We start from the raw sequence: 16269 nt of genomic DNA on the forward strand, positions 1-16269 counted from the left end.
ATACAACATCACACATCCTTGCCAGCCGGCTAGCTCAGCTGGTAGCATCACAGATTCATGGTGCAGGGGATGGGGGTTCAAATCCCTGCCATGTTTGCTCACCAAATGATGCTTTCCCAGTTGGTGTGAGAGAGAAAATAGAAGTAGACTTTTGTACTAATTTTTTTGAAGTACAATAAAAGAACTTATAAAAAGGCCCGCTGGCTACTCCTATTCCTAGCCACCCCACGCCCACGCCAACGCCCGTGCCCTCCCTCCCCCCTCCCACCACCCCGACCCTCCCCCCCACGCCTTCGCCCACAGCGCCCCCTGTTTTTCCTATACGCCTACTTCTCCTTTTATGTTGACTCCACCCAGCTGGACAGATCTCTGAGGCACTTCCTTAAACTTTCCCTGGATCATCCTGGAGGCGGTCCTTTCGTCGTCTTCGTGTGTTACCATAAGTAACGTTGAGGGGGTGTCCCTACATATATTGTGCCACATCGATCGCCAACTGGGGAAGCAACTCCCTATCACATGTTAGGCGGCCCTGACCGGGATTTGAACCCCGATCTCCTGCACCGTAACCCTCGGTGCTACCAACTGAGTTAGCCAGCGGGCGAAAATTTGTAATATTGCATCGGTAGTGACGACTACAATACGCATTGGACCTGGAGAAATTTGTTTTTGGCAAAACACATGTTAAGCAGCCATGGCCATGACCAGGACTTGAACCCCAATCACCTACACTGTAACCCTCAGTGCTACCAACTGAGTTAGCCAGCTGGTGAAAAGTCTTGATATTGTATTGATAGTGATGACTACAATACGTACTGGACTGGGAGAAATTTGTTTTTGGCAAAACACATGGCCAACTGGGAAAGTACATCTCTATCACTTGTTAGGCAGCCCTGACCAGGACTTGAACCCCGCTCCCCTACACCATAACCTGCACCGCTACCAACTGAGTAGACAGCTGGTGTACATTCTGGATTTGGAGAAAGTAAGACAAGCCATTTGTTTTATTCTAGACAAAATAAGTACATGTAGCTGGATGCCCAACGTTCCCATCTGTAACCCTAATCTCCTGCACTGTGAACCTGCAATGCTACCAGTGAAGCTAGCCAGCTGGTAAACATGTATGATATTGTAGTCGTGGTATGGTGATACGTGCTGGAAGCGGGGAAGCAATCGGTTTAATAACAAAAGAATTCCAGTACCAGTTGGGTTGACCAGGTTTTGAACCCCAGTCCTCATGCACTATGAACCAATTGTGCTACCAGCAGAGCCATCCAACTGGCAAACACACTGGCAAGCCATTTGTTTTATAATGGGCACCCCCCGTCTAATCATTTGATTTCGGTGTTAGTTGGCAAGTTGGAACGACCAACAACAACCAACAATTCAAAACATGGCTAATATTTAGTGGAGTAGCAAAGGGTTGACTATCTAACAAAACATGAGTGGGGTTACTTTGAAAATCAATAATTATCCAGAATTACTTTCATTTATATGCTTCCTTTGGTCTTCATTCTGCCATCTTGTCGTGGGAGTGGAGCACCCGGGGGAAACTACCCCCGAGCTTATCGGCCGTCGGATTAAAAAAAAAAAAGGACACTGCCGATATGTCAAAATGCTGAATATCAAACGATAACCGTTTTGTGTTACGGTTATTCATTCATTCATTGCAACGTTCATTCTCGTCCCTACACCAGTGTCAGCAGCACCGGCGGGAAGGTGGCACAGCGACAGTGACCTTCCTGTGTCTGGACGACCTGCTCTACCTCCTGAGCCGCTGCCGCCCGACATCAACTACTTTGATCACCTGTAAACTTTGAAACTTAGCTGTCTAATCGCTCATGTAACGTAGTGCGTTGCAGTGAAGTATAGCCACCCTCGTCCACCAACAATTATATTTTTTATTGTATTCAGCATACAGTATCAATCAGTCGTCAATGAGCTAAATAGAACATGTAAACAACATGGCCATATGTGGACAGCACACTAGACGATCAAACATAAGCAAGCGGCAGCTCTGCTCACCTGCAGTAAATGTTCTAGCTAGACTAAAAATGCTTAATATGGTTTAATTGGTGCTTTTACTGAGTCTATTACACACAATATGTTTGCTCTCTCTGTAAGCCCTCGCTTTGTTATATTGCATCCTGGTATACGCATGTGTATACCACGACATTATAGTAGTGGTATTAGGAGGTGGATTAAAGGCCCAGGTACCAAATGCACCACCTGCCCGCCCATGGGAGCTGGAGTCCCTGCAGAATGCAATAGTAGACCACTGGTAACACATTAATATCACATATAATTACAATAATAACCATCTTATAAATGTAACAAAGGCACACTAAATAGTGATACAGTATTAGTAGAATATTCCGTTAATTCATGACATCATAGCATACTGTGCAAGTTGCCTTTCACAAAAGGCTACATGAAGTCATTCAAATGGCCATTTACTGTTTTAATAGTGACTTTGTGTGATGTCTGTGTTTGCATGTGTCCAGTCCCGGGTTTTTTGGGGTTCTTTATGTGTTTTTGAGGCACTGCATGTTTATCCTCCTGCAGAAACAAATGGCTTTGAAGAAATGGCAGTGGCAGGCAGAGCAAGGCTCACAGCATCCCTGGTGGGGGATACAGCTTTGTCCCAGCTGAGAGCATGCGGTGGTGGCAGGTTTTGGTGGTGCCTTGGTAGGGGTGTTGTCCTTTGGTACAGCTGGCATCCCTCTCGGCCTCTGGGGGGGGATAAGAAAAAAAACAAGTTGTGAAGAAGGCAGCAAACGTCAGCTGTACAGAAGTCAAAGTCCAGTTCCTTCAATAGCAGGGCTGTGCAAAGGGTCCCATACTAAAAAAATCAAAGGAGCGGAGGCCATTTTGATATTTTTGCTTTTGTAAACAGGCTAAAGAAACAGATATAGATTTGCAAAAAAGTTATAAATATATATTTTTTAAATAGCCTGCATGTCAGCGATGAAGCCTGTTGCTGTTATTAGTGTTGACATTTTGTTTTATTTTTTACAATGTGTCTTTTTGCTTACTTTAGTTTTATTTTTTTGTGTTTTCTTGTTTAATTTGAGTTTGACAATATGGCGGGGGCTAGCAAAAAACATACTGCGGGTCGCAAATGACTCCTGGGCCACACTTTAGACACGTCTGGCCTACAGTACCTGTACTTTGGTACTGAACCATGATATTTTATTGTAGTATAGTACAGCATACAGTAGGCCTGTCACGATAATCAATAAATCAATTAATCACACGTTAAATAAAAATGACTTTGATCATTTTGCCGGCCTCGATAAATTGACATGTGCATGCATGCTTGTTTTCCTCCTTTCTATAGTACAGTATGCAGTATCCAGTCCAGTAGACATGGAGTATGGTATAGTAAATGTAGTACAATATAGTATTGGATACATGGAGTATAGTAGAGTAGTTACAGTCCAGTATACTGTAGCTGTAGCAGTAGCTCAGTATAGTATAGGACGATGCACTTCAGACTATCTGTAGTATCTGTAGTATAGTCTAGAATGGTACAATTTTGTGCAATTGTATAGCCGAGTGTAGTCTTGTATAGTTGAGTGAATAAGTTGAGTGTATAAAAGACAAGGAATAGTAAAAATAATGGCATCTTATAACAAATAATAAAAGATATCATGTGGCCTGACGGTATAACCAGTAAGCAAATACAGTATTTATATGTGTCATGCAACATGCTTTCCTTTTAGCATTTCTTCCCAATTCTTGGGACCGCGTTGCTATCGGAGAAGTAGTCAACGATCACACAATTTTAAAGTACTCAAGAGTACATGTATAGTAGTTGCCGCGCCCCTCTAGAAAGTGAAAGTTAAGCTTGTGTGTGAGAGACAGAACAATGCACCTGTTATGTCATATCTAAGCACAGCTCTGATTGTGCTATGTGAGAGTGTGTGTGTGTCAAGAAGGCCTTCTATGAGAAGCTGTTAGACTGAAAATGCACTGAGCTAAGAGGCTGGATCTAAAGGTGCAATAATAATAATAATAATAGCTAACAATGCCAAAAAGGACAATAGAAAACAGATGTACAAGAATATAGTTGTGTGAATGTCCTAAAAAATTCCCGCTTTTCTCGACATGCCCGTTTTTCCCGAATGCTGAATGCCTTTGATCTAATTAGACCATTCATCAACTACTTCCACATTTCTTAACAGATTCCAACCGTTCCAATATCAAACCATTCAATCAACAATTCAGGACATTTGCGCTACCATCTATTTATCTTGACATGCCCGTTTTTCCCAAATGCTGACTGCCTTTGATCTAATTAGACCATTCAGCAACTACTTCCACATTTCTCAACAGATTCCAACCGTTCTGACATCAAACCATTCAATCAACAATTCAGGACATTTGTGCTACCATCCACATCCCACTTTTCTCGACATGCCCGTTTTTCCACAATGCCGAGTGCTTTTGATCCGATTAGATCAAAGGCATTCAGGACATCAAACCATTGAACTGATTCGGCACATTTTTTCCGATATTTCCATTTTTCCAAAATGATCTTAGTGCTATCATGCTATCATTCATACGTCCGTTGGCCGGTTTCGGCGCCGTTTCAGCGTGCTTTCGCCTCTTCTGCTTCGACACTCGTTTGCTTGAACATACATGAAACATATTTTGTCTTTCAGGATGTCATAGTCTTGAATATCACATTATTTGTATTCCTTTTATTCCTTTTTTTGGAATTTTTTTCACACGCAATGTTGCAATCATCGAGTTAAACAGTGTAATTCAATGTGAACGTGTGTATCTGCCGTATGGAACAATTCCATGAAAATAACAACTTGCCATCATCTGAAGTTTCTGCTGTTCATATTGTCCTCTTCTTGCAAACAGTGTCCTGTGTCTGCTGCCATGCTGGTGACCTGTTGAGAGAGCAGCACACGTAAAACAGGTTGTTTTGAAAAAAAGAACTCATTTTTATCAATGAAACCGTCGCTTTTACACTTTACAAACATTCATAAGGTCGGATTCGCTCATGCACATCACATTTCTAGTTCAAACCATCTGTTCAGCCACTTCCTTTTTATGTTCGCTGGAGGGCCTCAGTGGGAATTTCAAAGCGTTTTCCAGCTCTGTAATAAGCACGGTCATGTCACACAATTCCTTCACTGTGTTCTGCTCATAAAACACCACCAATAAGGAAATGTTCATTTGAACAACACAAAACCACAGCTTTCAGAGGGCGGACCTCCAAACGGGACAAGTGTGTGTAAACTTGTGGGATTACGCAGAAACAACCAATTCCCATAAAACTTTGTGTGGAGGTTGGACGCTGGCCAAGGAAGAACCCGCAACCTGTCACTGGTGATAAAATCCATAAAGTTCTCCTGCATTCTTTAGCATAAGTTCCTGGATCTCCACGGCCAACCCCTCACACCTCTTAAAGTGGATGAGGGTGTTTATGGAGTGGTTCTCAGTTATTGTCTGTCATGGCTTCCCTAGGGAAATGCCATTTTTCCACGCCCCCTGAATTAAAATACTACTGATAACCGGATATTATTGCGTTATCTATCTGTACAAACCACTGTATGAGTCGCTGGCACCAGCATTCTGCATACAATCACCTGATTATCCAAACAGGTGAATGAAATGAGCTGAGATAACATCTGCAACAACTTAAAACCATTTACATTTGGAACATGCAAGGGCCACTTTGATATTTTTTAATATAAATTTGAAAAATATTTGCATCTCAGCTTTGTGAGCCTATTATTTTGACACTTTATTTTTTAACCTTAACCATTTTTACATTATTATTTTTTTTAATTTTCCAAATATTTCAAATTAATTTTTATAGTAATATTTGTTGAAATTGTATATACTATCATATATTTTCCCCAAATTCATTTTCCAAAAATGTGTTTCATATAATATTACTGCTTTTAAAAATCACGCATTTTTCTTGAATATAATGACATCATTTTTCCTCATATTATGAGTTTAGTCTCATAAAATTGAGAAATAAAAAAAAAGTTTTTTTCTCTTTATATTTTGACTTTAATCATTGATTATTTAATGAATTATTTTAATTACAGCCGTTTTTTTTTCCATTTCTGCTGGGTTTTTTTTGTAATTTTATTTTCTTATTTATTTATTTATTTTTATATTTTCCAACTAGTTTGCCTTTCTTCTTGGACATTTTCCTCTCTCAATACTTTGACTTTATTCTTGTAAAATTTCTGATTTTTCCATTTTTGCTGTTGTTATTTTTGGTTTTCTTGTTACATAATATTTTTTAAAATGTGCCGCAGGCCAATAATTAAACAGCTGCGGGCTGCAAATGGACCCCTGGCCACACTTTGGCCACCCCTTTTGTACTGGGTTGAACAGGCAGCCTGTTGATTCGTTTGAGCACTGCTGCCATCTCGCCGGAGTACCATGCATGCAGGCAATGCATGAAGACTCTGATACTGAAACCCCAACACCTCATCCTGCCTCGCTCCGGCGTATTCAGTTAGCGGCCACGTGCGAGCCAGACTGTGGGTCATCCGATAGAAATACATTTCACAAGCCCTCAGAACATTTCTGTGAAAATTCCTACCGTAGCACAGCCCATGAATGCAACACTCGGCTTTGCAGAGCAACAGTGCATCACTTTGTTGTGACAGCTTCAGGGACTAACAAATGTGTTTTAATTTTACTGCAAACTCCAAAGGCCAAATTGATGTGTTCCATTTGCATGCATGTGCATTGCAGCAGTAAAAGACCACAACGTCCAGACACGGTGCTTCGAGAAACTTTCCGGCCAAACTTTCCTAGCAGATATGCGTGTGCTGTAGCGTTAAAGACTTTTGTGATTTCCAACTGTCTGTGAACGTGACATGCTCAATCCAGATTGTGTGTGTGTGTGTGTGGCTACGTGCAGAGAGGACAGTTGAGTTTCCTGCTGTTGTTTTGGTGTGGTTCGGCCGACAGTAGCCTGTTTTGTTTTTGCAATAAAGAGATCGATCACCCCCTCTCATCCTTTCAACGTCCGGGTAGACGTCACAATACGATCTTTATCCTTAATGATGGTCACTAGGGTCAAGTGTGCGGCCAATATTGAGCACATACGTACTGTATTCATTGATGTCATCACTTTTTAAGTACTTTTGTTTCTATCCATCCATTTTCTATGCCGCTTATCCTCATTAGGGTATGCTGGAGCCTATCCCTCGCTGACTTTGGGCAAGAGGCGGGGTACATCCTGGACTGGTCTTCCAGCCAGTCGCAGCAGACCCGAGTTCATTGGCCAAAATTAAGTTTTGAATTCATTTATGGGAGCCATGAAACTGAGAAAACCGAGAAAACAACTGGCGCTTATTTGAAAACATTTGTCAGATGTAATCAGATTTAAACATGTAACAATGAAGAAAGCTTTTTTTTTTCAATTAAATTATATAATTTTGACATGTCTGGCCCTGCCAGAGTTCTTGTTTTGAAAATCTGGCCCAACTAAATTTGTAATTGAATATCCCTGGCTTAGACCACCCTCATTGGTTAACATGGCTCTATATTGCTAATGTGGCGTATTCTCATTCCAATTCATTACATTATTGTTGCTGATTAAAATATTAACATATCACAAGAAAATGAATAAAATAATTTCTTGTTTTTAACAGATTTAGAAAAGAGCAATTTTCTGGGCAATAAAGTATTGAACACTGAACCAGCTGAGGTCCATGTAATCTCTGGGTATAGCAACACAGTTGGCCGAATCCTCCACCAAAATCGTACGTTTGTTTTTCCTTTTCGCAATCACACATCTTGCCGATTCTGGTCGTCACTGGAGTGCTGCACGGTGGCTTGCATGATGGGTCATGAGACGCAGTTTGTAACACATCGTTTTCCACTATGTTTTATCGGCCTGCAGTTCAACGTCTTCGCTGCTAACAGGACTAATGACTGGGTGCTTTGTGTTGATGTTGTAGGCGAAACTTGACTCGCTTCGATGGTAAGAAAACTCCTTACAAAGAAGCCCTTTTGATCAATCAAACTGCGACAACTCTCACACGCCACTCCATTTTCACGTCCCAGCTCCGCTACTCACTGCTCCTCACCTTGCCCTCCCAACTACAATGGGAGCTTATGCTAGCCCAAACACAATGACAGCCAAACCATGTCCACTTCAGTGGGACTGACCGTTGTTTTCCACCCCAACAAACCAAACACAAGAAGCCCATAACGCCCGGAATGCATAAAAACAGATTTTCATAATAAGGCAACGGCATACAGAAACGGTGAAGTTAGAGATTAAAAATTAGATTCATGCAATTAATTAAATATATGACTGGAATTAATTCATCTCAATTAATGCAATACTTTGACACCCATAAATACTTCTATCCATCCATCCAATTTTCTGTACTGCTTGTCCTCAAATGGGTCGCGGGTATGCTGGAACTTATCCCAGCTGTTTTCGGGCAAGAGGCGGCGTACACCCCGACTACTGCTACTACTAATATATTATTATTATAATAATTATGACAGAACTATACACAGTATTGTTTTACTTGTATATTTTCATGCAACTGCATCATGTTGAGGGGCCGGGTATCACGTCTGTCGTCTCTCACCTGCTCTCCTGGAGATTAAATTGCTGCCGCCACTTTGGAGATCGTTCCGGGTGAGTAGTCCTCCGCTGACAAAGGCCAAATGCAGAAGACAGAAGCACAACACCGGCAGCTTCATCCTGGCTGCAAACAGCTACTTCTTTCCGCTGTTGTCACAAGGTACCACCAAACACGCACACACAGGCGTCTCCTGGCCTGCTTCGCGGAGGTTCCAACTTGTTGTGTGTGTGTCTCACTGCTCCTTGAACTTATCTGAGAAGCAGGCTTACACACACACACACACACACAGTACCCGCCCCTCTTTGTCCTCACGCCTCTCAGCCATGTAAGTACCACTGACCTTTATGAACTTACTTGTGTAGCCCTAAACCTCTCAGTTAATAACATCTCTCATAAAACTATATTGAATTGTCTTTCATAAGCTAGGAGATTGCAGGTATCATCTATATAACGCACGGTATTGTAAAATCCATGCAGCGCTGTCCGACCCACGTAACATATTTTTCTTTTAATACAAGTGGAAACCCGGAGAGGAACTGCCACTCACCTTCAAAACGTCTGCACAGGTCTAACGAGCCTTCCGTCCTTCGTGGCAGACGTCTTAGTCGAACGTTTTTCACAAGTGCTTGCACAAATAGAAGAAAACGATGTCAACAAACTGATACTTCATGATCAGACATTCTTCTTACGTCTCAAGTAAATGTACAAGCAATGTCTCGTTTCGGTTACGTAACGCTAGAAAAAGAGTGGCTTGCATGTTATACAGTATACATGGTACGGCCTGAAGGGTGGGTTCCTAATAAAGTGGCTGTTTTCAAGTTTGGTCGGAAATTATGGTTACACACAGAATGTTATTAAATATAATTAGGCCTCTTCCCCCCCCATCAAGACCTATCTAGTGATATGTTGGGGTTCTTTGCACGGGGCTGAAGGGGAGTTCCCAATTAAGCTGGCCAGTTTTCACACTAAATATAAATAGCACACTATCTATGATCAACATCTTTCCACTTCGGGCACGGGTGTCCAAAGTACGGCCGCGGGGCAATTGAACAAAACTAAAAACAACAACAGCTAAGATGGAAAAACAAGCAGTAATTTGACAAGACTCAATTCCAAATATTAAGAGAAAAAAGTTGTAATCTATCAAGAAAAAGTGGTGTTTTTACAAGAAATACCGGACTATGATGAGGAAAAAATAACAGAATTTTAGTAGCATGGAGTTGAGATGATAAAGAAAAAAGTTGTAATCATTAGGTTGGGGAAAACGGTCAAAATATGATGTGAATAAAGTCATATTACAAGAAATACATTTACAAGACGAACATTGAAACTGCTGGAGAAAACAAACAAATAAATAAACAGCAGCAGAAATAGAAAAAAATAGCTGCAACTTTACAAAAATAAAGTCAACATGTTAAGAATCAGGTTCTAACATGCAAAAAGTCCGAATTTTCCTTTTTACTTAAAGTCGTAATGTAGGGAAGAATAATGTCATTTTAGTAGCATATAGTTGAAATATTAAAGATTTTTAAAAATATATATATATAATTAATAATTAATTAATATGATATAAGTATTTTGTTTAAGTCACTGTATTATGAGAAACAAACAAAACAAAATAAAGTATTTCTTGGAAAATTTGGTTGGAGGAAAAAGTTATATTATGGGATCCATCCATCTTCTATGCCGCTTGTCCTCACTAGGGTCATGGGGTATGCTGGAGCCTATCCCAGCTGACTTCGGGCAAGAAGAGGGGGCTAGGTTGCCAGCCAATCGCAGGTCACACATAGACAGTGTCCAATTAACCTAATGTGCATGTTTTTGGAATGCTAACCATTAGGCCACAATGCGGTGCGAATAAAGTCAAAATATTATGTGACTGCTGATCAAAATCTTAAGACCAGTTGAAAAATTGCAAGAATTTGCATTTTGCACATTTGGATCTTAATGAGGTTTTAAAGTAGAGCAAAAATGGGCAAAGGAGCAAAGAGTGAAGCTCATAATACTGTAATAATGCGGTTTTTCACCTATACCACAAAGGTGAGATGCAGTTTTGTCTTGAAATATATATAATTACTTAGCACATCTACGTGTGTTGCTTTACAAAATACCAAAGTGGCCCTTGGTGGAAAAAGTATGTTTCTGCGGCAGAATAAGATATAAAAATATTAAGTATGAGGAATAATAGAATGGGCTGCTGCGCGTTGCATTGCAGGCCCATAATAATGATAAAGTAGTGATTATTTACATTATTCACCCCAGATACACACAAATGTGTTCCAAATCTAATATTTTTGCTTTGGTTCACGGTTTTGTTCAATTTAAAGCCGTCCCTTAAAGTACAAACTGAGATTGTAAGCACGCAAACCGGGGGTGTTGTACATTTTTACACCCAAGGACGCATACAGAAAAATTTAAGGCACATTTTGCACATTAAAGACGCTAAAACTGATCCAATGTTAGTCCGTACAATGGAACCTGTTTATGTCGACGCATATCAGATTGGCTGACTGACCAGCCCATTGTGTACCCTGCCTCTCCCCCAAAGTCATACCCCCCGCAACCCTAGTGAGGATGGATGGATGTTTTCACATGTGATTTTATACAGTGGAACCTTGGTTTGCATCATTAATCCATCCACTCTAACCGAAACGTACTCTCATCAATGTTCCCAGAAGAAATACTGTAACTCTGTTCCAGAAAGCCAAAACTGTGAACACAAAATGTTTTTATAGTTTTCCAATGATAGTTTTACATATGGATACACATAAATGATGAATGAAAGGGATTAATGAACATTTCATTACCTTCACAACGTGACAGCGAGATCAACACGGACGTTCTTCCGAGTTATTTCTTGAGTCGCACAGTTGCAAGTGCTAGTATTTTGATAAAGAAGGTGAGAAACACGACTCGAATTCAAGAAATAACTCAAAAGATGGTGTCCGTGTTGATCTCGTTGCCACATTGTGTCTTTTCAACAATCACGTCTTCAACGAAGTCGGCAAAAGGCTGGATCGAGGCAACTTCTTGTTGGTTGAAGACGTTTCACCTTTAATCCAAAAGGTTTCTTCGGTTCTAAATTTCAGGTGCGGACTTCCCGTCTTTATATAGTCCTGGTGGGTGTGTCCCCTGGGGGTGGTCTGTGTGTGCCGTGAACGACCCTCCTGCATAGCGATAGGTCGTTCACTTGGCTGGTGGCAAAACAACTCGTTAGTGGCCATTGTTCCCGTAGAACGTGACAATCATCGGGGAAGAGATGTCAGGACATGATTGTAAGAAGACAACAGGTGATGGCGCAAACCTCCTCCTCTGTTCAGAGAGAGCCTTTCAGGTTTGATGTAGATGGTTTCTTTCGCACCTCTTTCAAACCAGAGGCCCTCTCTATCCAGAATTGTTGTCCTCAAAAGGAATGTGTCTCCTTTGCAAATATATGCAAATGAACGGCTGACTCTGGGCCCGAAGAAACCGCCTTCCTATGTTGTGCCAGAGGTTGCCTGTGTAGAGGTTGTTTGGTTTCACTAATGGACGCCGTTGCACTCCTCACGACATTGCACTGCATAAACAACATTTGGCAACAGTTGGCTTTTTGCAATTTTGTCCTTTGGGCGAACCAGCTTTTGTCTGAGGATGTTGGCGGGTTTGAAATGCATACGTATGTTGTGATTGGAAAAAAATCCTTCCGTTGCCTCGATTCAACCTTCTGCGGATTCAACCATGACCCGGATGACGGAGAATCTACACATAACGTCTTCAATGAAGGTAAAAGTAACCTTAAATGTTCAATGATCTCTTTCATACATCATTTATGCGCATTTAGAATTGGTTTGTTCATGTAAAACTATAATTTTGTTCACGTTTTTTGAGACTTGTAGTGTAACTGTGTTAGAACTACAGCATCAACCGCTGATGACATCATAGACTGGTGACTGAACTGACTTCCGTCTTAACCGTAAACACACATTCTCAACACACAGAACACACTTCCGGCTTTCAAAATACGAGCGCTGTTTGCCACATCTTGTCTAATTGTATAAACAAAATAAAGGTGTCATAAAAAATATTTTACATTAACAGTAGTTAACATGGAACGAACCTACCAAACCCAACCCTAACCACTAATCATTAGTTCTTCATTAGTTCCTCAGTAACTACTGTAATTTTGTGTACCTTATTGTAAAGTATTGACCGAAAAGTTAGCCAGGCTGCATCCATTTCTGAAATACTGGGCAAAATTGTCCAATGATGTATTGGATAAATAAATGTAAGGGTTTTTTGCATTTAATGAATGGACATTTTATTCATTAACCCAAAAAGCACACACTCTATGCTATAAAAAAACTGAAATGAAAAAAACGGAATTTGGGAAAAAATAAAATGGATTTCATAGAGGCCTAAAAAAATAAATAAGTGCATTTGGTGAGTTGCTGTGGTAGAATCCAGGTTACCTTGCAGGACTGAATAGGAAGTCACTGTACGTGTTTTAATGCTGTGTGGCTAGACAGTAGTTATGTTGCTGTTGCTGTTGTTTGTTACTACTAATCATGGCAGACTTTGTGAGAGCCGCCGCCACCGCCAACTTTTTGACAAATGAGGATCCAGAACCTTATCTTTTTTTAACGGAGGATGTTCTACAGGTTTTAGAAGGTAGAAGGACCCAAAATAAACTGGAAAAGACGCCCCAGGCCAGCTGGACCGGGCTAACAACTGTCCATCGAGTAAGTCACCGTGATATTGATTGTGATACATGGAGCACATAGCACAATATCACAACACAGTCCATCTAGCCGTGTATAAACAAAACATGGAATATGGGATAATACTTTACAGATAATTTGGTCGTATATACGTAGTTGTTCATATGCTTGTACAGACTGGTTTCCGATCACGTTGTTTTGAACAGCGCTCGGTAGTGGCGAAAAATAATTCTGTGTTAGCTGCTACAATAACAATTTCGCTGTAGCTTGGTTTATACACAGGTCAGTTATGTAAATAGAACATTGTTGGTGTTTTTTGGAGGTGTTCTTTTAGGACTTATAGACGAAATAGGTGTGTCCCGTTTCGTGCATTGTTAGGTCCCACATACAAGGTGGGGTTTTTAGGTCTCACATACGAGGTGGGTTTTTTTTTACTGTTTTTCTCTCTTTAGTACGTGCAGAAAAGAGAAAGACGTGTGGTCATGTTTTACGTAAGGATTGTGGATGATGGGAAAAATTCCAAAAAGTGCAGTTTTCCTTTAACAATAAAACAACACATGGCTGTAAACTTTTCCTAGAAATTTCCACCTGTGGTCTCAAAAATGTTATGTCAGCAAAAGCGGTCGACCATGTACAGGGGTGTGAAAAAGTGTTTGCCCCCTTCACACTGTCACACTTAAATGTTTCAGATCAAACACAATTCAATATTAGTCAATGACAACACAACTGAAGACTAAATGCAGTTTTTAAATGAAACTTTTTATTATTAAGGTAGAAAAAAATTTCAAACCTACATGGCCCTGTGTGAAAAAGTGATTGCCCCCAAACCTAATAAGTGGTTGGGCCACCCTTAGCAGCAACAAATCAAGCGTTTGTGATAACTTGAGGATTCAGCTTTGACTTTGACTAGGCCACTCCAAAGTCTTCATTTTGTTTTTCTTCAGTCATTCAGAGGTGGACTTGCTGGTGTGTTTTGGATCATTGTCTCGCTGCAGAACCCAAGTTGGTTTCAGCTTGAGGTCACCAACAGATGGCCGGACATTCTCCTTCAGGATTTTTTGGTAGACAGCAGAATTCATGGTTCCATTTATCACAGCAAGTCTTCCAGGTCCTGAAGCAGAGAAACAACCCCAGACCATCACACTACCACCACCATATCTTACTGTTGGTATGATGTTCCTTTTCTTAAATGCAGCATTACTTTTATGGCAGATGTAATGGGACACACACCTTCTAAAAAGTTCAACTTTTGCCTTGTGAGACCACAGAGTATTTTCCCAAAGGTCTTGGGGATCATCAAGATGTTTTCTGGCAAAATTGAGATGAGCCTGAATGTCCTTTTTGTTCAGCAGTAGTTTTGGTCTTGGAACTCTGCCATGCAGGCTGTTTTTGGCCAGTGTCTTTCTTACGGTGGAGTCATGAACACTGACCTTAACTGAGGCAAGTGAGGCCTGCAGTTTTTTTTAATGTTGTTGTGGGGTCTTTTGTGACCTCTTGGATGAGTCCTCGCCGGCTGGCCACTCCTGGGAAGGTTCATCACTGTTCCATGTTCATAATGGCTCTCACTGTGGTTTGCTGGAAGCCCGGAAGCTTTAGAAATGGCTTTATAACCTTTTCCACATTGATAGAGCTCAATTAATCTCAGTTAAGTTATGTTTTAACAGGGAGGACAATCACTTTTTCACACAGGGCCATGTAGGTTTCTCCCTTTATAATAAAAAGTTTCATTTCAAAACTGCATTTTCTGTTCAGTTGTGTTGTCACTGACTAATGTTTAATTTTGTTGGATGATCTGAAACCTTTAAGTGTGACAAACATGCAAAAAAATAAGAAACTGGATGTCGGGGCACTTTTTTTGCAATAAAAAGAACACGGTGGAACAGGGTTTAATGAATTGGCCGACACTCGAGTTGTGTATTTGAACAAAACATCACCATCTTAGCTTTGTGTTACAGGTGACAAGTATCTAATAATGTATGCCATTATAAAGAATTAACTTTATTTCAAGAATATCCCGAGGGCCAACGGGTGGAACATGGCCCCCGACTGCACTTTTGACACCCCTGATGAAGAGAAAGTGACAAAAACAGTCCTGCTTTTGCTCCTCACAAAGAGGTAATTACTGTAATGGTAATTACCCTGCAGTGTCACTCATAACCTGTTGTGCCTGGTTAAAACACACGGCCTTCCTACATTTAAGCTTCGCATTCCACTCGTGGTCAGAGGGACAGTTCTTTCAAACATGTCCTGATGTGCCTGCAGACATGCTATTCCCCTTTTGATGACGAAAAGCACGCTTTTCAGACTTAGAATCAAAGGAGTAGTCATGTATGAGATTGATGTATTCATGGACTCTGTAGTTAGTAAGCCTCAGACTAGTCATAGCTACAATTTGAGGTTTGATTTCATAAAGATGTCACATTCCTCACATTTTGGGCACATGTGCTGTTTTACAAAAGTTTGATTGATGGTATTGTTAGTTAGCGTCTGCTCTCATCTGTACGTCATGTCTGGAATTTGGGGTCTTTCTTGGTCTTTGTTTTGTAGTTGCATATACTGTCGCTCTCAGACTTTCACATGCAACATCCTCGGTCGTCATCATTGCTGTTGTGCGCACACGAGTCAAGATGAATTCTTGTCATGCGTTTTGCTTTTTCTTTGGCTTTTGCGGGCCGCACGCCGCATCAGCCAGAAGGAGGTACGCTGAAAAAAAACAACAAATCGGAGTGTTTATTTCCTGGCACGTGGCTGTTTGCCACAGTAAAGGTTTGAGATTGAGGGCGGCTGCAGCAAAATGGAGATTGTGGAGTATAATAATGATTATAATACTGCAGCTTCCAGAGCGACAACACAACTAATGGGTAAGCTAACTTTTGGATGTGTTTTTAGCAGGCTGTTTGTATGTTATCAGTGTTAGTAAACATTTTTGTGATCCGGATCACCCCCAAAATTTAACCAGTTCTTCCATACCCCATTTCTGA

The 16269-nt window shown here is 40.8% G+C and overlaps 1 protein-coding gene across 1 annotated transcript; it reads right to left on the reverse strand.

Moving 5' to 3' along the window:
* Positions 1–1916: 1916 nt before the first annotated feature.
* On the reverse strand, positions 1917–9936 carry LOC129173942 (agouti-related protein-like). Its single transcript, XM_054765348.1, has 3 exons — positions 8595–9936; positions 4825–4901; positions 1917–2729 (listed from the first exon to the last, which is right to left on the reverse strand). The coding sequence occupies exons 1-3, from the start codon at positions 8707–8709 to the stop codon at positions 2523–2525; spliced, it is 399 nt and encodes a 132-aa protein (XP_054621323.1). The 5' UTR covers positions 8710–9936; the 3' UTR covers positions 1917–2522.
* Positions 9937–16269: the final 6333 nt, after the last annotated feature.

This window comes from Dunckerocampus dactyliophorus, chromosome 21 (genome assembly GCF_027744805.1).
Source record: "Dunckerocampus dactyliophorus isolate RoL2022-P2 chromosome 21, RoL_Ddac_1.1, whole genome shotgun sequence".
Lineage (NCBI taxonomy): Eukaryota > Metazoa > Chordata > Actinopteri > Syngnathiformes > Syngnathidae > Dunckerocampus > Dunckerocampus dactyliophorus.